Below are 24,478 nucleotides of genomic sequence, written 5' to 3'. Positions count from 1 at the left end.
GTGGTAACATCGGGATCCTCATTTATTATTTTGTAGGATCTATAGTAGAACTTCAACATTGTGGTCTCTGTGTGGCATGGGGCATGTATCAATCTAAATTTTTAGTCCCAGCAAAAAAACTATTTTTTTGCTTGTTTGTGTAAATACATGAACACAACATATAATTGATCCATAATAAATAATAAAGTGCCTGTGACGCCCGGATAATTAAGCTACAGTGAACCTCTGCTAATGATGTCACGTCACTTTGATTTCTGTTGCTAATCTCGCGTTAGTTCGAAATCCATTCAAATTTAAATTCAAAATCCAGCAAACAATAAAAGTTTTCAAATATTAAAACCAAAATGTTCGGAGTGAACCAGATATTGCATAGGTAATTATGGTGGAGGAACCACACATTTATAAAATGCTTAAAAACTCTAACATGAATAAAACAACTGCATAACCAATTTAATAAATGCCTTTTATTAATTATAAAATGTTAAACTACTTATTTAGGGGTTTGAACTTTTTGTAGCAAAGGTATAATTAGTGATACTAATTTAGGTACAGCTTTTATGTTTTTATAAAACTAAAATGAGATGAAACTAGAAATAAAACAGGAAAGAAAAATAAGAAAAGAGAAAAGCCAGATAGAGCAAAAGAAACAAAGGCCCCAACCCCCCTCACCTGGGCCTCGATCACCCGAAGGCTAGCCCACACCCCTTCATCCCCTTCCTCCCTGTTCACGCATCCCCCGTGGATGCAGAGCATCCGTCCACGGCGCCGATGGCCACGGGGCGGCCATCCGGCAGCTCCCTGACGCCTACAAGACCTGCCCCGCGGCGCCCTGAACCCTAGATTGCCTCCCCTCCTAGCTCTTGCCCCTCTCCCTCTCGATTTTCCTCGCGCCCGAGCTATTGTCAACGCGCTCATCGTCGTCTTCGTCGTCACTATGTCCATCGGACAGCGTTCGCCGTTCCAAGGTCTCCAGGAGACGCGCCTCCGTCGTCCACTTCACCTGCGAGGGCAAGTTCGAGCTGAAGGCCCCCGCTCGTCGCCAACGGACGTCGTCCTCAAGCCCGGCCGCCCCTGTTCGGCGGCGGATTCATCGCGTCCCAACCTCCCCCGGCCTCCCCGACCTCGCCACCGACCACCTCTGTGAGCCCCGGGCCGATTCCCCTCCTTTTCCCGTTGATCCACCGCCGTAGCAGCCATTGCTCGAGCTCGCGCTCACCCCCCATCCGTCGCGCCCCCAGAACAGCCGCGCCCACCCGCATGTGTGCGCCCGCTCTTGCCCAACCCTGCACTGCTGCTGCTTGCTACGGCCGCTGCCGCCTCCGACCGCCGCTCCTCGCGCCCGCAGCCGCTCTTGCCCGCTGCTGCTTTGTGTTGCTCCGCCGCCGCTGCTTCGTGTTGCTCTGCCACTGCTATACTGCCGCTGTAGCCGCCAGGCCCCACGCGCCCGCTGCCGAGCCCCGATGGTCGCCGTCCCGCACCCCATCACCTTAGCCGCCTGTCCGCGTCGCCGGCGCCTGGCCGCGCCGGCCAGGGTCGCCGCCGCCCCCGCCTCCCAGCACCCTGGCCACCCACTGGCCGCCGGCGCCCTCCCGCGCGAGCGTGCAGCCCGACCAAAGAGGCCATCAGACTTTGTGGATCTGAGGCCGGCCTAAATTTCAATTAGGGCCTAAACGGGACTAATGCACTAACCCCCCTAGCTAATCAGTGCATGACATGTGGGCCTTCACTGTTAATTAAACTAGCTAAAAAACTAAGTTAAATATCAGCCTATGACAGGTGGACCCCTGTCCAGTTTGACCAAGTTAAACTGCTGACTGGACTAGCCTAGTCATTGACAGGAAGGTCCCACTGGACCCCTCTGACTGGTCAAACTGACCAGTCAACTGCTGACTGGGCCATTGACCTGGTCCCACTGTCAGCATCTGGTGCATTGCCGGGTGCATTGGACTGGGTGCACCTAGCATTTTCATGTATATTTTCGAATTAACTTTAATCCCAGGAATTTCCAGAAAAGGAATAAAACTTTGAAAATCAATATAAAATAATCCGTAATTAGGATGAAAATACTTTGTACATGAAAGTTGCTCAGAACGACGAGATGAATCCGGATACGCAACCCGTTCGTCCGCTACACATCCCTAGCATAGAAAACACGCAACTTTTCACCTCCGGTTCATCTATCCGAAACGCGAAACTCCGGGGATACTTTCCCGGATGTTTTCCCCCTTCGTCTGTATCACCTATCCCTGCGTTAGCTCACCCCTGTCACCGCGTATTTCCTTGTTATATTTTGTGATGCTATTGATTACTCTGTTATTTATTTGTTTCCCCTTCGTTACTTCTTTCCGGTAGACTCCGAGACCGCTGCCGATATCCGTGTGTTCGACTACATCGAGGATGGCCCCTCCTTCTTGCCAGAGCAACCAGGCAAGCCCCACTGGATCACCAGATATCGCCTATTCTTCTCTCTACTGCTTGAATTAGATTAGTGTAGCGTGTTACTGCTTTCAGTTAATCCTATACTGCTGCATAGCCTGTCCTTGCTACTACTGTTGTTACCTTTACCTGCTATCCTACTTCTTAGTATAGGATGCTAGTGTTCCATCAGTGGCCCTACACTCTTGTCTGTCTGCCAAGCTATACTACTGGGCCGTGATCACTTCAGGAGGTGATCACGGGCATATACTATATACTTACACTGTTACATTACCAGTGATACTGTTTGGAGATGGGGGCTGAAGGGGCAGGTGGCTCCATCCAGGTAGTGGTGGGCCTGAGTTCCCGACGGCCCCTGACTGTTACTTTTTGGCGGAGCGACAGGGCAGGTTGAGACCACCTAGGAGAGAGGTGGGCCTGGCCCTGGTCGGCGTTCGCGAATACTTAACACGCTTAACGAGATCTTGGTATTTGATCTGAGTCTGGCCACTGGCCTATATGCACTAACCATCTACGCGGGGACAGTTATGGGCACTTGACGTTGTGGTATCAGCCGAAGCCTTCTTGACATCAGTGACTGAGCGGCGCGCGCCGGGTTGGACCGCATAACGCAACTTCCTTTGTAATGGAGGTTGCTAGATCTGCTCACCGGCCACGTTCGCAACGTGCAGGTGTGCAATGGGCGATGGGCCCAGACCCCTGTGCCATAGGATTTAGACCGGCGTACTGACCTCTCTGTTGTGCCTAGGTAGGGCTGCGACGTGTTGATCTTCCGAGGCCGGGCATGACCCAGAAAAGTGTGTCCGGACAAAGAGGATCGAGCGTGTAGGGAAATGTGGTGCACCCCTGCAGGAAAGTTGATCTATTCGAATAGTCGTATCCCTCGGTAAAAGGACGACCCGGAGTTGTACCTTGACCTCATGACAACTAGAACCGGATACTTAATAAAGCACACCCTTCCAAGTGCCAGATACAACCGGTGATCGCTCTCTCACAGGGCGACGAGGGGAGGATCATCGGTTAGGATTATGCTATGCGATGATACTTGGTGAACTTACCATCTACTCTCTTCTCCTGCTGCAAGATGGAGGTTACCAGAAGCGTAGTATTCGATAGGACTAGCTATCCCCCTCTTATTCCGGCATTCTGCAGTTCATTCCACATATGATAGCCTTTTCCATTTGATACGAATGCATACATATGTAGTGTAGCTCCTTGCTTGCGAGTACTTTGGATGAGTACTCACGGTTGCTTTGCTCCCTCTTTTCCCGCTTTCTATACCCAATTGCTGCGACCAGACGATGGAGCCCAGGAGCCACACGCCACTGTCGATGACGACTACTACAACTCGGGAGGTGCCTACTACTACGTGCAGCCCGCTGACAACGACCGGGAGTAGTTTAGGAGGATCCCAGGCAGGAGGTCTGCGCCTCTTTCGATCTGTATCCCAGTTTGTGCTAGCCTTCTTAAGGCAAACTTGTTTAACTTATGTCTGTACTCAGATATTGTTGCTTCCGCTGACTCGTCTATGATCGAGCTCTTGTATTCGAGCCCTCGAGGCCCCTGGCTTGTAATATGATGCTTGTATGACTTATTTTATTTGTAGAGTTGAGTTATGATATCTTCCCGTGAGTCTCTGATCTTTATCGTACATGTTTGCGTGTATGATTAGTGTACGGTCAAATCGGGGGCATCACAGTGCCAATATAATAGTATTAAAGTATATAAAACATTTTAGCATTACATGGACCAAGACAACCAAATAATCTACCGTGCCCAAACTTTTTCCATATATGCTCAATCAAATCAATTTTTAGAGCTCTATGTGTTGGACGATTCTAGCATCTCTTTAAGCACCTGGGCAAATACATGCATGTCACCGTGAACAAATATTGATGCAAAGGCAATAGATTAGCTTGCTTGCTCGTTCAAATCAATAATATTGCCTGCCTCTTCTTTTTCATCATCGACTATCATGTTGTGTAGAATGATGCAAGCTGTCAGATATCGCCAGTGGTGGAGCTTCATGGGGGCCAGCCTGGGCAGTGCCCCCTCCCCCCCAGCCCAAGAAAAAAATCACCTACTACTAGTTAGTTTTTGTGATGCAAGTTCAGTAAAAACATGCTAAACCTCATAATTATGCCCCCTTAGCCCATTGCCCCTCCAAAGATTTGGCCCAAGCTCCGTCACTGGATATCGCCCCGTTCATATAAACGAGTTGGACGGTGTAGAATGGTCCATCGTGCCTAGAGCACACCAAATGCGCGTTCCACATCCTTCCTTACCCCCTTCTTGATGTGCGGCAAATAACTTTTGCTTTTCAGTTTGTGCCATCGGTCGGACTGATGAGCGGACCAACACAGACACACATTTAAGAGCATATACAACCCCGGCCTAGTCTTTCGGAGGAGCTCATAGCGGTAGGGTGTGCGTGTGTGCGTTCATAGGGGTGAGTGTATGCACATGTATATGAGCTTGCATCTGTACTGTATTAAAAAAAGAGCATATACATCCACATATAGCAAATCCCCCTCCCGCCCATATGCGCATGTATACGAGCTTGCATCTGTACTGTATTAAAAAAAGAGCATATACATCCACACCCACACTACCTGATTTTCACGCAACGTCGGCGAGCCACGCCACTTCAATTATTCTAGCCCTTGGTGAACTATATCTTAGCAATCCATAACCTTCGTCCACATTGCCTTCTCTTCCTGAGCTATCGGAGCATACACAGGCTAGGCTGGTCGTTAGTGGGGATTTGGACACATTCTCAAAATCGAAGTACATTCCCCATTGCATCTTCATCTTCCCTATGCACGCTTTATGCTGCGCAAAGGCTATATCTCGCTTCACGTGACACAGAAGGATCCGTCGCGTGAAGCATCAACAGTAATGGGTCGGCCCACTTATGAACACTTAAAAGAGATATGGAAAAAGGGAGCGCGCGGGGGATTCAACCCCTAGTCTCCTGGATAGTTATCGGCGGTGCTAGCCGCCAGGCTAGCATCGGGTTCCTGATGAAGTAGTAGGGCGCGACCTACTTGAGGTGAAACGAGCCTAGTTTCCATTGTTTTTTCCCGGTTTCCCTATTTGCTGGGTTTTTCTTTCTTTCTTTCTTTTTTCTTCATTTTTATTCGGTTTCTCCAATTTTTTTATTTTTGGTTTGGTTTTCTTATTTCTTCTTTGTTATTTATTTATTTATTTCGGTTTTCTTTGTTTCTTTCATTGTTTTTATCGGTTTTTCTTTTCGTAGTCATTTTGCCTTTTTTCTTTCTTGGCTTTCAACATTTTTGTTCTTCTTTGTTTTTTTACCGATTTTCCATTCTTTTTGCATTATTTTATTTTTTCTTCGGTTTTATTTTCATTTTCTTTGGTATTTTTTGGTTTCTCATTGTTTCTTTCAGTTTTCATTCTACATTTTTGTATATGCCAAGAATTTTCTTCTAATATATGTTTAAAAATTTTCCAATATAAATTTAACATTTTTTGAATACATGGTCAACTTTTTATACACATTTTTTACATTTTTAAATGCTTGATTAACATTTTCCAAATACAAATTAAACATTTTTTAATACATGGTTAACATTTTGTCTATACACATTTTAAATATTTTTTCAAATGCTCAGTTAACATTTTTCAAATACAAATATAATATTTTTTCGAATACATGGTCAACGTTTTTCTATACACATTTTAAATATTTTTCGAATGCTTGATTAACAATTTCAAATACAAGATTAATATTTATTTGGATACATGGTCAATATTTTTCTATACACAATTTAAATATTTTTCAAATGCTTGATTAATATTTTTCAAATACAAGATTTTCATTTTTTAACACATGGTCAACATTTCTCCTATACACACTTTTAACATTTTTCAAATGCAAGATTACCATTTGTTGAACACATGGCCAACATTTGTTCTGCAAAAGTGTTTGATTAACATTTTTTTCAAATGCAACTTTAACATTTTTTAAATACATGGTCAACATTTTTCTATATACATTTAACATTTTCAAATGGTTGATTAGCATTTTTTCAAATACAAGTTTAACATTTTTTAAGTACAACACAAGATTTTTTTTCAATAAAAATTCATTATTTTTTCTATACATATTTAATATTTATAAAATGCTTGATTAACATTTCTCCTATACCCCAAAAGTCCAACATCGTATGAGATGGTTTGGGCATATTCAACGTAGGCCTTCAGAAGTTCCAGTGCATAGCGGACGGCTAAAACGTGCGGAGAATGTCAAGAGAGGGCGGGGTAGACCGAATTTGACAAGGGAGGAGTCCGTTAAGAGAGACCTGAAGGATTGGAATATCACCAAAGAGCTAGCTATGGACAAGGGATGCGTGGAAGCTTGCTATCCATATACCAAAGCCATGAGTTGGTTGCGAGATCTTATGGGTTTCACCTCTAGCCTACCCCAACTTGTTTGGGACTAAAGGCTTTGTTGTTGTTGTTTAACATTTTTTTCAAATAACTGATTAACATTATTTAAACACATGATCAACTTTTTTCACACACATTGTATAGTTTTTGTATACATTTTACATACACATGTGAAACATTTTTTCTCTATAGACATTCAGTATTTTTCAAATGCTAGGTTAATATTTTTTTCAAATGTTTTATGTAATGTTTTTGTAATATATTTATTTAAAATATTTGGAAGTATAAACAGAAGTAAAAGAGAGAAATAAAAACGAAATGAAAAATATGAAAGAAAAAGAAAGAAATGAGGTCTTGGCCTCGCACGCGGCTGGACCAGCCCATCTGTGTTGAACCGCGTTTCTTTGTTTTTTTTTCACGTTTTCCATTTTTCATAGATAATCATCTTAACACGTTCAGCACACTGATTAGATTTTCGTCAACAGTTTCAGTTTACTGTTTCTTTCTTTTATGGCTGTCACATGTCGTCCTGACAACAGTTTCATACTTCATTGTCGTATAGGATTACTTCCGCTTGAATTGTGGTCTCTATTACTATCCTGCAAGATTTGGTGCGTACACTCCTGATTGATCTGCTACCCTAATTTGATAATTTCTATGTCCTTGGCAACAACTTATTACTCACACCATTTAAATCTTTGGTATCCACTGATATCTTTGTCACTAATGCCATCCACCTATTCTTTTCTTCATATCCAGGAATTAACATCATACGCATGGAGACATTCATAGTATATCCCAAAGACCACCAAATTTCACCTTCTCGAAATAGGTCCGCGCCCCGCTTTTTATATATAAAGCAATAACATCCAAGATACAAGTGGTGAGGTGGCCCTCTAACACAGCAGATCCCTACATCACCGGCCACCATAACCACACAAGACCATGATGCCGACCCACTAAGCACAGGACGATCAGAATACAACGCCACGACACGACCTAGACACCTAGGGAGCATTTGGTTCTCGTGCTAGCGCTTGCTTAGCCCGGCCCAGCAAGGAAGCGAAGTATTTGGTTACTAGGCAAGCCTGCCTCATTGCCAGCGGTTTCTAGGTTTTTCCGTGTTGGAGCGAGCGAGCCGATTTGGCTCGCCTCCGTCGGCAAGGCTGGCTTTGCCTAGCGAGGCAATCTGGCGAGGGATCCAAATGTTCCCCTAGCCTCCACGACAATGCCCTCAGGAGGGGAACGCACACGCCACTGCCGAGCCCAAAAGGACTATTGTTTTCACCCGGGGACTTGCCACAGAGAGGAGAACCACAACGACGTCTTCAAGAAGATAACGGCACCCGCATATGTCGTCGCCATCCGCGCCAAAGCGCGGAGCTTTCGCTCGACATCTCACTGTGGCACCATGAGGAACCCAGACCAGTCGTGGCGAGAACCGGTCTCCATGTCCGGATCTGGGTAACACCACTGCCAAGGGCAGAAAGTGTGCCCGAACCACCCACCGCAACACCCCTTGCCGTCCGGACGACCAAGGAGCGTGGCCACCACCGATGCCATGGAACCTGCCGGAAAGCCACAATATGGACCGCCATCCGGGGCCGCCGCCCCGGCATCCATGTCCCGAGTCACTGCCAACCGTCGACTTCACAACGCCTAGCCGCAGTGGAAGGAACAGAAGCGACCTCCTTCCGCCCCTAGCCCGGCATCAGCCACATGGCCTGGGTGGTCACCTCCACAGTAGGAGGCGTCCACGTTTGTGTCTGTTGGGGAACGTAGTAATAATTCAAAAAAATTCCTACGTGTCACCAAGATCAATCTAGGAGATGCTAGCAACGAGAGAGAGGGAGTGCATCTTCATACCCTTGAAGATTGCTAAGCGGAAGCATTACAAGAACGCGGTTGATGGAGTCGTACTCGCAGCGATTCAAATCGCGGAAGATCCGATCCAAGCGCCGAACGGACGGCGCCTCCGCGTTCAACACGTACAGCCCGAGGATGTCTCCTCCTTCTTGATCCAGCAAGGGGATAGGAGAAGTTGAGGGAGAACTCTGGCAGCACGACGACGTGGTGGTGGAGCTCGTGGTTCTCCGGCAGAGCTTCGCTAAGCACTACGGAGGAGGAGTTGGAAGGAGGGAGGGTTGCGCCAGGGAAGGGTGCGTCTGCCCTCCCACCTCCACTATTTATAGGGTGAAGAGGAGAGGGGGCCGGCCCCCTAGATGCATCTAGATGGGGGGCAGGGGGGAGACTTGCCCCCCAAGCAGGTGGGAGGCGCCCCCCACCCCCTAGGGTTTCCAACCCTAGGCGCCTTGGGCCATTGGGGGGGGCGCACCAGCCCACTAAGGGGCTGGTCCCCACCAATATTCAACCCACTTGGTCTCCTGGGATAGGTGGCCCCACACAGTGGACCCCCGGACACCTTTTGCTGGTCCGGGTACAATACCGATAACCCCCAAAACCTTCCGGCGACTGAAGCTGGACTTCCCATATATAAATCTTCACCTCCGGACCATTTCAGAACTCCTCGTGACGTCCAGGATCTCATCCGAGACTCCGAACAACTTTCGGTAACCACATACAATTTCCCATTACAACTCTAGCGTCAATGAACCTTAAATGTGTAGACCCTACGGGTTCGGGAACCATGCAGACATGACCGAGACGTCTCTCCGGCCAATAACCAATAGCGGGATCTAGATACCCATATTGGCACCCACATGTTCCACGATGATCTCATCAGATGAACCACGATGTCGGGGATTCAATCAATCCCGTATACAATTCCCTTTGTCCATCGGTATGTTACTTGCCCGAGATTCGATTGTCGGTATCCCTATACCTTGTTCAATCTCATTACCAGCAAGTCTCTTTACTCGTTTCGTAATACATGATCCTGTGACTAACTCCTTAGTCACATTGAGCTCATTATGATGATGCATTACCGAGTGGGCCCAGAGATACCTATCCGTCATACGGAGTGACAAATCCCAGTCTCGATTCGTGCCAACCCAACAGACACTTTCGGAGATACCTGTAGTGCACCTTTATAGTCACCCAGTTATGTTGTGACGTTTGATACACCCAAAGCATTCCTATGGAATCCGGGAGTTGCACAATCTCATGGTCTAAGGAAATGATACTTGACATTAGAAAAGCTCTAGCAAACGAACTACACGATCTTGTGCTATGCTTAGGATTGGGTCTTGTCCATCACATCATTCTCCTCATGATGTGATCCCGTTATCAATGACATCCAATGTCCATGGTCAGGAAACCATAACCATCTATTGATCAACGAGCTAGTCAACTAGAGGCTCACTAGGGACATGTTGTGGTCTATGTATTCACACATGTATTACGGTTTCCAGTTAATACAATTATAGCATGAACAAACAACCAGAAAGTTCGTCAAAGGATTGTTTATGCCATCTCCACAGGGGTCCGTCCGGTTCTTCCTCAAATGGGTTGCCTCAATCTTTATCAAACTTTTGGTATCTAGCTTATCCAGCTACAGTATAGTATACTCCTTCCTTGCTCGATAGAGCTCTTTGAATCCGCTTCAACTAAATGATAGACAATTATCATGACAAGGAAATATAATAATAACATTTTATTATTGCCTCTAGGGCATATTTCCAACAGTCTCCCACTTGCACTAGAGTCAATAATCTAGTTACATTGTGATGAATCGAACACCCATAGAGTTCTGGTGCTGATCATGCTTTTCTCGTGGAAGAGGTTTCGTCAACGGATCTGCGACATTCATATCCGTATGTACTTTACAAATATATATGTCTCCATTTTGAATATATTCACGAATGGATTTGAAGCAGCGCTTGATGTGCTTGGTCTTCTTGTGAAACCTCGGCTCCTTGGCAATGGCAATAGCTCAAGTGTTGTCATAGAAGAGAGTCATCAAGCCCGACGCATTGGGAATCACTCCTAGGTCAGTGCTAAACTCCTTCATCTAGACTCCTTCCCGCGCTGCTTCCGAAGAAGCTATGTACTCTGAGGGAGTCCTGGATTAGGGGGTCTCCGGACAGCTGGACTATATCCTTTGGCCGGACTGTTGGACTATGAAGATACAAGATTGAAGACTTCGCCCCATGTCCGAATGGGACTCTCCTTGGCGTGGAAGGCAAGCTTGGCAATACGGATATGTAGATCTCCTCCCTTGTAACCGACTTTGTGTAACCCTAGCTCCCTCCGGTGTCTATATAAACCGGAGGGTTTAGTCCATAGGACAACATACAATCATACCATAGGCTAGCTTCTAGGGTTTAGCCTCTACGATCTCGTGGTAGATCAACTCTTGTAATACTCATATCATCAAGATCAATCAAGCAGGACGTAGGGTATTACCTCCATCGAGAGGGCCCAAACCTGGGTAAACATCATGTCCCCTGCCTCCTGTTACCATCCGCCTTAGACGCACAGTTCGGGACCCCCTGCCCAAGATCCACCGGTTTTGACACCGACATTGGTGCTTTCATTAAGAGTTCCACTGTGCCGTCACCGTAAGGCTTGATGGCTCCTTCGATCATCGGCAACGATGCGGTCCAGGGTGAGGTTTTCCTCCCCAGATAGATCTTCATATTCGGTGGCCTCGCACTGTGGGCCAACTCACTTGGCCATCTGGTGCAGATCAAGAGCTATGCCCTTGGCCATCAGGTCAGGTTCAGAAACCTAAACTACACTGCCGACATCCGCAGAGACTTGATCTTCGACGGATTCGAGCCCATGTCAGGTGCGCCGCACGACCACGACGAGCATGATTAAACTCTGCCGTCGGACAGTGTTCGGGAGATCACACCTACAACTACTCCGCCCTTCAATCCGAAGCAAATTGCGCCATCCGAGGACGGAGGGATAGACCCCACCACGGAGGCCGCACTCTCAGTGGCGATGGAGCCGTATACTGACTTCACCCCTTACGAGAGCCGTGTTGCCGAACCACTGGATTCGTCTCCGGCCATAGACTCCGAGCCACCTGCATCCGTGCCTATCGAATCCAATTGGGCGCCGATCATGGAGTTCACCTCCGTGGATATCTTTCAGCACTCACCTTTCAGCGACATGCTAAATTCATTAAGGTCTCTCTCCTTGTCAGGAGATCCTTCGCCGAACTATGTCCGGCTAGAATGGGATGCGGATGACAAAGAAATTCGCTGCCCACCCACCACCCACTTAGTAGCCTCTGTCGACGATTTAACCGACATGCTCGATTTCGACTCCGCAAACATCAACGGCATGGACGACGATGCAGGAGAGGAACAGGAACTAGTGCCCACAGGACACTAGACAGCCTATTCATCACATGACATATACATGGTGGATACACCCAAAGAAAATGATGACGAGGAACGGGAGGAGACAGCGGAGGATGACCCCTCCAAGAAGCAAACAAAGCGTCGGCGTAGGCGCCGCTCCAAATCCCGCCTCAGCAAAAACAGCAATAACAGCGCAGGAGAAAATAACACTCCAGTCGACTCCAGAGGAAACAACAACCACATTGCCCCGGCGGCAGAGCACGATGAAGCTGCAAACGGCGAACATAGTACGGATCTGACGTCCGAACACGGCGACGCCAAGGATAAACCTCATCAAACCCCCTCTGGGGAGGAAAACAGTCCGGACAAAGATGCACACATCATCCCGGAAACGCACTTGGAGCAAGAGAACCTCCACAGAAGGCTTATTGCCACAGCGAGGAGTCTGAAGAATCAGAAGCAAAGGCTTAAGGCCGAACAAAATGCGCTCAACAATAGGTGGAACAACGTGCTCGACAACGAAGAAAAGTATGGTGGAGGTTACCACACAAAGAGCTATCCAAAGCGCAAGCTATTACCCGAATTCGACGATGAGGCCTTAGACCCCATATAGCCGAAAAATAAAACGGCCAACCGGCCGGATCAACCACCTTGGGACCGCGATAGAGCGGCTAACAAGGTCACACATAAGTGAATACACGATCTACGTGAGGACTTGCGCAAAAATCTAGTATGACCAGATCCATCTATGGATCTAGGAAGCGTGCTCCGGCACAAAATCAAAACCGAATACTACAACCATCTGAACGCCATGATACATCCAAATACAGGGGTGCCGCAGCCCCCCCTATGTTTCACCGATGAGGTGCTGGACCACGAATTCCCAGAAGGATTCAAACCAGTGAACATAGAGGCGTACGACGGGACCACAGACCCTCGGGTCTGGATTGAGGACTTTATCCTCCATATCCATATGGCTCATGGAGACGATCTCCATGCCATCAAGTACTTGCCCCTCAAGCTTAAAGGACCAGCTCGGCACTGGCTAAAAAGCCTCCCCGAAAACTCAATTGGAAGTTGGGAGGAGCTCGAGGACGCTTTTCGGGCTAATTTTCAAGGGACCTATGTCTGACCTCTGGATGTAGACGATTTAAGTCATATAATTCAACAACTCGGAGAGTCAGCCCGAAAGCTTTGGAACATGTTTCTCACTAAGAAGAACCAAATCGCCGATTGTCCGGACACCGAAGCCTTAGCAGCTTTCAAGCACAACGTCCGAGACGAATGGCTCGCCAGACATCTCAGCCAAGAAAAACCGAGAACAATGGCAGCCCTGACAAGCCTCATGACCCGCTTTTGCGCGGCGAAGATAGCTGGTTAGCCCGCAGTAGCACCAGCGACCCAAGCACATCCAAAGTCAGGGATGGCAATGGAAAACCACGACGCAGTAAAAACAAGCATCAAAATAAAGAAGACAGCCCAGATAGTACGGCGGTCAATGCCGGATTCATGGGCTCTCGACCAGGTCAACGGAAAAAGCCTTTCAAAGGCAGCAGAAATGGACCGTCTAGCCTAAACAAGATTCTCGACAACCTATGTCAGATTCATGGCACCCCCGATAAACCTGCAAATCACACCCACAGAGAATGCTGGGTCTTCAAGCAGGCCGGTAAGCTAAACGCCAAACACAAGGGGGGGGGAGACACCAAGCGAAGACGAGGACGAACCTCGCCAGCAAAGCACTGGAGGACAGAAAAAATTCCCACCAGAGGTTAAAACAGTAAACATGATCCATGTGACGAAGAGGAGAAGCAAACATGCACTCCGAGGCATACGCGCCATAGAGCCCGTCACCCCTAAGTTCAACCCCTGGTTTGCCTGCCCGATCACTTTTGATCACGGGGATCAAGCGACAAGCATCCGGCATGAAGGATTGGCTGCCTTGGTGTTAGACCCAATAATAAATGGATACCACCTCACACGAGTCCTCATGGACAACGGCAGTGGTCTAAATCTGATATATCAGGACACAGTCCGCAAAATGGGGATAGACCCGACAAAAATAAGCCACAGTAATACTACCTTCAAGGGAGTAATACCAGGCCCAGAGGCCCGCTGTACGGGCTCTCTATTACTAGAGGTTGTATTCGGTTCTCCCGACAACTTCTGAAGCGAAAATTTAACTTTCTACATCGCTCCATTCCGAAGTGGCTATCAAGCACTACTCAGAAGAGCGGCTTTCGCTCTTTTTAATGCAGCACCGATTACGCTTCTCTCAAGCTTAAGATTACCGGTCCATGTGGCACCATCACAGTTAGTGGAAATATTGAGCGTTCTCTACACGCGGAAGAATGTGCGGCGGCCTTAACAGCCAAGCACTAGACGGCCTCACCAACCAGAATAAATGACAGGTCGTCAAGACCACAAACACGGTTAGACAAGTCCGGCGCATCACTACATATACATGAGATTGGTTTGATGGTTAAACCCTCATAGACGGTACCAGGGGCTTCCCGCGTGTAATCAGGGCTAGTTCGTCTCAACTTGACTTATCTTGAATTTCAATGGTTTATTGATAATAACCAATTTTCTGGCACGACAACTTTCACCTAAGTTCTTCTCTTTTACAGATGACAATCGTGCTACACCCGTTCCAGGACACGGCACAACAGAGACACATGCACAGACGTATAGCAGGGACCCGCTCAAAGGTTTCTTTTCAGATTAAGACCCTGCGTAAACCTTTTTTACTGTCTCTTGTTGTTCACATCCTCCGGATACTCAATACAATTGAGAAGGATGCTGACGTTATTGGCATGTGGCCACGTCAGGATATTGCACGTACCTGGACACTCAGGTTTATTATTAAGGGCATTGTTCAGCCCAACATATGTTATAAAGACCGAATACCTTAGGGAGTGTTCGGCGTCGCGAGTTTGGCCTTATATGCATCAGCTCCGAATCATGTCTTTGGTCAAATGTTGGGTTTGCCCGGCTCCCATGTTTTTGTACCTTACGTTCCGCTATATCGGCTAAGGTAGCACTGGGAGAACTACTGCGATTGTGCCCTGATTAATCCAGATGAGCACCTCAGTAGAGAAAGCCGAAAACTGACTGTCATGATAAAGCGCGAGACTGGTCAACCACTCGATGACTTAGCGGAATCTTCGGGATTCCTCCGCATTAATGAAGGGCCGTTCCCCGTTCATGTACGTACGCGTCCCGTATTCGGACGAGCGCGGAGGTACCAGGGGCTATCTAGTAGTCCCGCCGTGAAACTCCTATGGCTAAGTGAAAGTATTAAAGCAATATAGTCCGATTGGCTCGTTCGCTGCGCTACCACCTCCTTTATGGACCAAGACGTTGGATCAAGTGTGAATACGCGTTTTTTGCGAACACCCCCGCATTATATGCGTGGGGGCTGAAGCCGACGACTGCAAACTTTCAGGTTATATTCATATATAAATAAATGGCCGCACAGGAGGCATCATAATACTTTCAGGCAAAAGTATAAAAACAACCTTTATAATTCAATAAAACATTTTTTACAATGGGAATACATGTCACTAGAACATAATATTATTCGAGCACTGAGCCTCTATCAAACGAGCGCCTTCAAGGACTTCTTCAAAGTAGTGCTCGGCAGCTACTCGGCCCACGGCCGAACCCTGTGTTGCAATAGTGGTGGCCTCCATCTCTGCCCAATATGTCTTGACACGGGCAAGTGCCATCTGCACACCCTCTATGCACGCCGACCTCTTCATAGCGTCGATGTGCGGCATAGCACCAAGGAATTGTTGCACTAAACTAAAGTAACTATTCGGCCTTGGCCCTTCAGGCCACAGATGATCCACAACAAACCTCATGGCAAGTCCGGAAAACCTATGGACCTCGGCCCACTCGGCCATTCGCTCATTTAACAGCAGCGGACACACTGGAGCATGGAACTGTGACTAGAACAGCTTTTCCACTTCATGATCTTTTTGATCCTTGAAGTACTCAGCCGCATCAGCAACACTTGCTGCCAAATCCACGTATGCATTTGCAGAACTCCATAGTTGATCAAGAGGGGCATACTTCGGATCTCCGAACTTAGTCTGCAACAAAAAGGGCTTCCCAGCCACGATATCTCCAGCTTGACGTAGCTCCTCCTTTGTCGCTCTGATTTTGGAGCGGGCTTCCTTGGCTGCCACCATGGCCTTCTCCAAGTCCGTCGCCTTCGCTCGGCTTTCTTTTTCAAGAAGCTGGTAACGGTCAGCGGCATCTTTCAACTCAAAGGCCATCTTGGCTATTCTTTCCTTGCTTTGGAAATGCGCGGCCTATTCGGCCCTCAGCTCTTCGACTGCCTTTAGAGCGGCCGCATCGCTATTTCTGGCTTGTTCCTTGGCTCGGGCAAGTTCCGCCCGAAGGGTCTCCACGGTGGCAGCTCCATCTGGAGTCACAACATATTAAAGATACTGGCATCATGCTCCTCTTACTATGTGTTGATCACTGGAGAAATCACATACCCTGTGCCTCGTCAAGCCGCTTGTTGACAAGCACGATGTCGGCATCTGTCGCATCAAGTTGCCGCTTTAGCTCGGCAAACTCATCAGTCCGGCTAGCCACCAGACCTTCAGCCACCTGCACATAAAGGAAGTCTGATTATTACCTGGGACTATGATCCTTTGTTTGCCGCCGTTCTCGATGGCACCTAGAGTCTTAGGGGCTACTATCTGCATAGGGCACACCTAACGTGTGCGGTACTTTAAAAAACATACACTATTTCACGTACCTCAAAGCCTTTCAGTAGACTCATAAAAGCTTCATGCAACCCGCTTTTGGCGAATGAAATCCTTTAAATCACCGTACCCATTAGCGTACGGTGCGCTTCTGAGATGGCCGCTTGCTCCAGAAGATCCTTTAGTGCGCCTGACCGCACACTGTACGGTTCCAGACTATTTATGTTGCTCTCTTTAGGATCCAAATACTGGGGACTTCGGGTGGCCAAAGGATTACCCTTTGGCCTTGGTGGATCAGGAGAAACCCTCCGCGACGACACTTCAGGGTCGCTCGCCTCATGAGGCGTGATGGCAGGGGGAGGTGTTTCGCTCTCCATCATCTCCGGAAGAAGATCTCCCGAAGACGAACTCTGTCGAGAAGGGCTACGATCCGAACTGCAAGATATATGCTTCAGTTATTATCTTTAGAAGTAATGTAAGATATTTTTACTATTAAGTACTTTTTGTTTAATTACAGCTCGGTAGAGGGCTGATCCCCTTGCGGACACTGTGCGGCAAGAGTACCCTCCGAGGCAGGACCCTCTGGCGGAGATTTCTTCCCCCGTTTGGAAACCTTTGTTTCCGGGTCTTCCGAGGTAGTCCTCTTCCTTCCTTGAGGAGAGGGAATTTCAGATTCTTCTCCCTGGCTATCCTTCTTCGCGGAGGCGCTAACTCCCCCGGTTTGGACGAATAGTGAGTGAGGCCCGCTTTCAGCCTCTTTATTCCCCCCTTTATCTTCCTCTGAGGGCACCTGATAAGGCGCCGGCTTGAGCATTCTGTCTAGTACTGGATTGGCCGAGCCTTCGGGAAGGGGGGCCAAACACCTGATCATCTTCGCCTTTGTTATCCAGTCTTGGTCAAAGAGCGACTTTTCATAATGATGTTATGATAAATAGAAAGACAGCATGTTCAGCCATGGGATTACTTACTTGGGTATCGGGGCGATTACAGCTCAGACCCGAATCCTCGGTGGTGTCCGGACACTCTATTTGGGGTCCGAAGAACAATTTTTACATCTCTTCGAGCATCATGCGGAGGAAGTGCTGAATAGTTCGCGGTCCTTCCGGGTTGAATTCCCACATACGGAGAGGTCGACGTTTGCAAGGCTGGACTCGATGAACTAGCATGACTTGCATTACCATGACCAGGCTGACATCTCTCTCAAGGAGATCTCAGATGCGACTCTGCAATATCGGCACATCATTTACTGTCCCCCAGTTTATCCCCTTGTCGATCCATGACGTCAGTTGTGGTGGAGGGCCCGAGCGAAAGGCAGGGGCGGCTACCCACTTGGCACTTTGGGGAGCTATGATATAAACCACTCCCGTTGCCATAAACCGGACACCTCTGGGAAGGAACCCTCTGGCCACGGAACATCAACACTTTTGCTTATTGCGGCACCTCCGCACTCTTCGTGACGCCCCTCGATCATCTTCGGCTTCACATTGAAAGTCTTGAGCCACATGCCGAAGTGTGGGGTAATGCGAAGGAAGGCCTCACACACGACAATGAACGGCGAGATGTGAAGGAGGGAATCCGGGGCCATATCATGGAAATCCAGCCCATAATAGAACATGATCCCCCTAACAAAGGGATCCAGAGCGAGGCCCAGCCCTCGGAGGAAGTGAGAGATGAACACAACACTCTCGTTGGGTTCGGGAGTGGGGATGACCTGCCCTTGGGCAGGCAGCCTGTGCGAGATTTCGGCGGTCAGATACCTGGCCTCTCTCAGCTTCTCGATGTCCCCCTCTGTGACAGAGGAAGGCATCCACCGACCTTGGAGGTTGGATCCGGACATGGTTGAAGGTCTGAAGCGCCTGACCTGAGCCTTGGGTGTTGGAACTCGAGGCGGGGGAAGGATTCGATTGAGCACGAGAGGGAAAAAAGGACAGGCCTTGGCCTCTTTATAAAGAGGGTGAATATCAAGCGTCATCCTCGTGGCCATTTGGGACTTGCCTAAAATCGAGGAGTCATACCAATAGGCATGATTGGGTTACCCACATCCGTATTGATGAGAATCCCGTAATAAGGGGGACACGATCTCTGCTTTGACAAGACGTGTCACGAAAACGCCTCGCGATGTGTGCAGTGCTGGTTGAGAAAAACGGTTCGAATAAAGACCAGGCCATGGCATGATGTCATGTTGCTAAACATGTTAGCAGATTAGATTTGTGGAAATATTATTCTCTCTACGGTGGTATGTGGAACTTGTTTTGCAGAGCCGGACACTATCCTTGTGTTCAAAATCTTCTATGGAGTATTCGAAGGAGGAACCCGCCTTGCAATGTCGAAGACGAATCTGCGTGCCGGACTCATCGTCATTGAAGCCTGGTTCATGGGCTACTGAGGGAGTCCTGGATTAGGGGGTCTCCGGACAGCTGGATATATCCTTTGGCCGGACTATTGGACTATGAAGATACAAGATTGAAGACTTTGTCCCGTGTCCGGATGGGACTCTCCTTGGCGTGGAAGGCAAGCTTGGCAATACAGATATGTTGATCTCCTCCCTTGTAACCGACTTTGTGTAACCCTAGCCCCCTCCGGTGTCTATATAAACCAGAGGGTTTAGTCCGTAGGACAACATACAATCATACCATAGGCTAGCTTCTAGGGTTTAGCCTCTACGATCTCGTGGTAGATCAACTCTTGTAATACTCATATCATCAAGATCAATCAAGCAGGACGTAGGGTATTACCTCCATCGAGAGGGCCCGAACCTGGGTAAACATCATGTCCCCTGCCTCCTATTACCATCCGCCTTAGACGCACAGTTCGGGACCCCCTACATGAGATCCACCGGTTTTGACACCGACATACTCCACTTCACATGTAGATCTTGCCACGACGCTTTGCTTGCAACTGCACCAGCTGACTGCCCCACCATTCAAAATATACACGTATCCAGTTTGTGACTTGGAGTCATCCAGATCTGTGTCAAAACAAGCATCAACGTAACCCTTTACGACTAGCTCTTCGGCACCTCCATAAACGAGAAACATATCCTTAGTACTTTTCAGGTACTTCAGGATATTCTTGACCGCTGTCCAGTGTTCCATTCCGGGATCACTTTGGTAACTCCCTACCAAACTTATGGAAAGGTTCACATAAGGTCTGGTACACAGCATGGCATACATAATAGAGCCTATGGCCGAGGCATAGAGGATGACACTCATCTTTTCTCTATCTTCTGCCAAGGTCGGGCATTGAGCTGTGCTCAATCTCACACCTTGCAATACAGACAAGAACCCCTTCTTGGACTGATCCATATTGAACTTCTTCAATATCTTGTCAAGGTATGTGCTTTGTGAAAGACCAATGAGACGTCTCGATCTATCTCTATAGATCTTGATGCCTAATATGTAAGCAGCTTCTCCAAGGTCCTTCATTGAAAAACACTTATTCAAGTAGGCCTTTATTCTTTCCAAAAGTTCTATATCATTTCCCATCAATAGTATGTCATACACATATAATATGAGAAATGCTACAGAGCTCCCACTCACTTTCTTGTAAATACATGCTTCTCCATAAGTCTGTATAAACCCAAACGCTTTGATCATTGTCGGATTTCAGGTTCTGGCAAAACCCTTGAGGTTCGAACACTGGGGTGCGCACGAAGATCTCTCCTCCTCTAGCTCACACCATCATCGCGATCTCAAGGCTCAGCACGTCGAACTTGCAGAACAAAGGGACACAAGATTTATACTGGTTCGGGCCACCAATGTGGTGTAATACCCTACTCCAGTGTGGTGTGGTGGATTGCCTCTTGGGCTATGGATGAACTATTACAAGGGAAGAACAACCTCTTGAGGAGAGGTGCTCTTGTGCTTGGTGAGTGTGGTGGCCTTGGTGGAATGGATCCGTTTCAAGATGAGAGATCTCCCTACGGTGGTGGCTAGTCCTATATATAGAGGCCCGGGTCCTCTTCCCAAATATTAGGCGGGAAGGGATCCCACAACGGCCAATTTGAAGGGGGATAACTAGTACAAGCTATACTGACAAAAGATGGTCTTCGCCCGCCAAAGGCTCTGGTGGTGATGCCGTCCTGGGCTCCATGGTGATGACCCACAAGTATAGGGGATCTATCGTAGTCCTTTCGATAAGTAAGAGTGTCGAACCCAACGAGGAGCAGAAGGAAATGATAAGCGGTTTCCAGCAAGGTATTATCTGCAAGTACTGAAATAAGTGGTAACAGATAGTTTTGTGATAGGATAAGTTGTAACGAGCAACAAGTAACAAAAGTAAATAAAGTGCATCAAGGTGGCCCAATCCTTCTTGTAGCAAAGGACAAGCCTGGACAAACTCTTATATAGAGAAAAGTGCTCCCGAGGACACATGGGAATATTGTCAAGCTAGTTTTCATCATGCTCATATGATTCACGTTCGGTACTTTGATAATTTGGTATGTGGGTGTACCGGTGCTTGGGTACTGCCCTTACTTGGACAAGCATCTCACTTATGATTAACCTCTATTGCAAGCATCCGCAACTACAACAAAAGTATTAAGGTAAACCTAACCATAGCATGAAACATATGGATCCAAATTAGCCCCTTACGAAGCAACGCATAAACTAGGGTTTAAGCTTCTGTCACTCTAGCAACCCATCATCTACTTATTACTCCCCAATGCCTTCCTCTAGGCCCAAACAATGGTGAAGTGTCATGTAGTCGATGTTCACATAACACCACTAGAGGAGAGACAACATACATCTCATCAAAATATCGAACGAATACCAAATTCACATGACTACTAATAGCAAGACTTCTCCCATGTCGCCAGGAACAAAAGTAACTACTCACAAAGCATAAACATGTTCATAATCATAGGGGTATTAATATGCATATAGGATCTGAACATATGATCTTCCACCAATTAAACCAACTAGCATCAACTACAAGGAGTAATTAACACTACTAGCAACCTACTAGCACCAATCCCGGACATGGAGACAAGAATTGGATACAAGAGATGAACTAGGGTTTTGAGAGGAGATGGTGTTGATGAACATGTTGATGGAGATTGCCCTCTCCCAATGAGAGGAGCGTTGGTGATGATAATGGCGATGATTTCCCCCTCCGGCAGGGAAGTTTCCCCAGCAGAACAGCTCCGCCACAGCCCTAGATTGGTTCCGCCAAGGTTCCTCCTCGTGGCGGCGGAGTTTCGTCCGAGAAGATGGCTTATTATTATTTTTCCATCGAAAGACTTCATATAGCAGAAGATGGTCACCGGAAGGCCACCAGGGGGCCCACGAGGTAGGGGGCGCGCCCCCATCCTCGTGGGCAGGGTGTGGCCCCCCTGGTGAAGTTCTTGCTCTCAGTATTTTTTATATATTTGGAAAACGTCTTCTATGGAGTTTCAGGACTTTTGGAGCTGTGCAGAATAGGTCTCTAATATTTGCTCCTTTTCCAGCCCCGAATCACAGCTACCGACATTCTCCCTCTTTATGTAAACCTTGTAAAATAAGAGAGAATAGGCATAAGTATTGTGACATAATGTGTAATAACAGCCCATAATGCAATAAATATCGATATAAAAGCATGATGCAAAATGGATGTATCAACTCCCCCAAGCTTAGACCTCGCTTGTCCTAAAGCGAAAAGCCGAAATCGAAAAATATGTCCACATGTTTAGAGATAGAGGTGTCGATAAAAATAAAATACGGACATGAGGGAATCATGATCATTCTTAGAACATCAACTTATATAATTCTTGTCATATGATTTCTTATGCTAGAGTAATAATTAAATCACAATTTCAAGTATGAATCATAAACTTCATTGAAAACTAACAAACTATAATCTCAGTCATTGGAGCAATTGAAATTTATCATAACATAGGAAAGAGTCAACATATAAGAGCTTTTCAGCAAGTCCACATACTCAACTATCATATAGTCTTTCACAATTGCTGACATTCATGCAATACTTATGGGTATGGAGTTTTAATCGGACACAGAGAAAGATAGGGGCTTATAGTTTTGCCTCCCAACGTTTTACCTCAAGGGTGATGTCAACAATAATAGTTCATGAAAACTCACATCCAATTAGCCATATATACCAGGATCTTTCCAACATACTGTGCTTGCCAAAGGATAAAATGTAAAAAGGAAGGGTGAAGATCACCATGACTCTTATGCAAGGTAGGAGATAAAAGTAAAAGATAGGCCCTTCGCAGAGGGAAGCAGAGGTTGTCATGCGCTTTTATGGTTGGATGCACAAAATCTTAATGCGAAAGAACGTCACTTAATATTGCCACTTGTGATATGGACCTTTATTATGCAGTCTGTCGCTTTTATTTCTTCCATATCACACGATCGTATAAAGCTTATTTTCTTCCACACTAATAAGTCATACATATTTAGAGAGCAATTTTTATTGCTTGCATCGATGACAACTTACTTGGAGGACCTTACTCAATCCATAGGTAGGTGCGGTGGACTCTCATGGCAAGACTGGTTTAAGGGTGTTTCGAAGCACAAGTAGTATCTCTACTTGGTGCGATGAATTTGGCTAGCATGAGGGGGAAGGCAAGCTCAACATGTTGGAGGATCGAAGACAATATAATTTATCATAGATGTAAGAAAATATAACCCATTATGTTGTCTTCCTTGTCCAACGTCAACTCTTTAACATGTCATATTTTAATGAGTGCTCACAATCATAAAAGATGTCCAAGATAGTATATTTATATGTGAAGACCTCTCTTTCTTTATTACTTCCTATTAATTGCAAAAATGACCAAAACTATCTTTGTCAACTCTCAACAACTTTTATTCATCATACTTTTTCTATGTGAGCTCATTACTCTCCATAAGATCCATATGATCTCTTTGTTTCTTTTTATTTCTTTCTATTTTCTTTTATTCACTTAGGATCATGGAAAAATAATCAAGCCCTTGACTCAACACTAATCTTTATTATATATAGCTCACAGACTCGATTACATAGAAGGATAATAAAGCAAAACTCACAACTAGATCATACTAAGAACTTTTATTCTACTAGATCAAGATATTACCAAAAGGATCGAACTAAGAAAAACGGTAAAGATAAAAGTGATGGTGATACGATACCGGGGCACTCCCCCAAGCTTGGCAGTTGCCAAGTGGAGTGCCCATACCAGATACTCAATTCTTCTTTGTTGGTGGAGATGGTGGTGACTTTGTTGATGGCGTAGGCTTGTCGTCCTTCTTCCAAGGCATAGGCTCACCATCATAGAAGGATGACCGAGTCTCCGGGATCCTCAAATCTGCAGCCAAACTCATCCTTTTGAATCTATATTCATACTCACAGTTTTGCTTTTGTAGGTCATAGATTTGAGCTTGAAGGTGCTCGATTTTCTTGTGAAGCTTGAAGATGGTCTCCCCGATGTTGTTGGCATCCAGCTTGTGTTTGTTGGTGAACTCTGCGATCATCATGTGGTTGGAGTTGAGTCCACGCTCCACCATCCCCGGACACTTGAAAACTTGTTGCTCCATTGCTTCGAGCCTCGTCTCCACGCTTCCGGTCCCCTTCGGTCCCTCAGCATCACAGATGTGCAGCAACCCATCACACATCTCAATGGTTTGAGGGTGTCTCTGCACCTCCGCGAGGTAAGGG

The 24,478-nt window shown here is 46.8% G+C and overlaps 1 protein-coding gene across 1 annotated transcript in view; it reads right to left on the bottom strand.

Moving 5' to 3' along the window:
* Nucleotides 1-1,087: 1,087 nt before the first annotated feature.
* LOC125518587 overlaps nt 1,088-24,478 on the bottom strand; it is a 108,071-nt gene continuing 84,680 nt past the window's right edge. Inside the window, exon 2 of the mRNA XM_048683406.1 lies at nt 1,088-1,648. Coding sequence (XP_048539363.1) covers nt 1,088-1,648 — 561 coding nt within the window. The remainder of the gene's footprint in view (nt 1,649-24,478) is intronic.

This window comes from Triticum urartu, chromosome 7 (genome assembly GCF_003073215.2).
Source record: "Triticum urartu cultivar G1812 chromosome 7, Tu2.1, whole genome shotgun sequence".
NCBI classification, from domain to species: Eukaryota; Viridiplantae; Streptophyta; class Magnoliopsida; order Poales; family Poaceae; genus Triticum; species Triticum urartu.
This window is presented reverse-complemented; position numbering and strand designations above follow the sequence as displayed.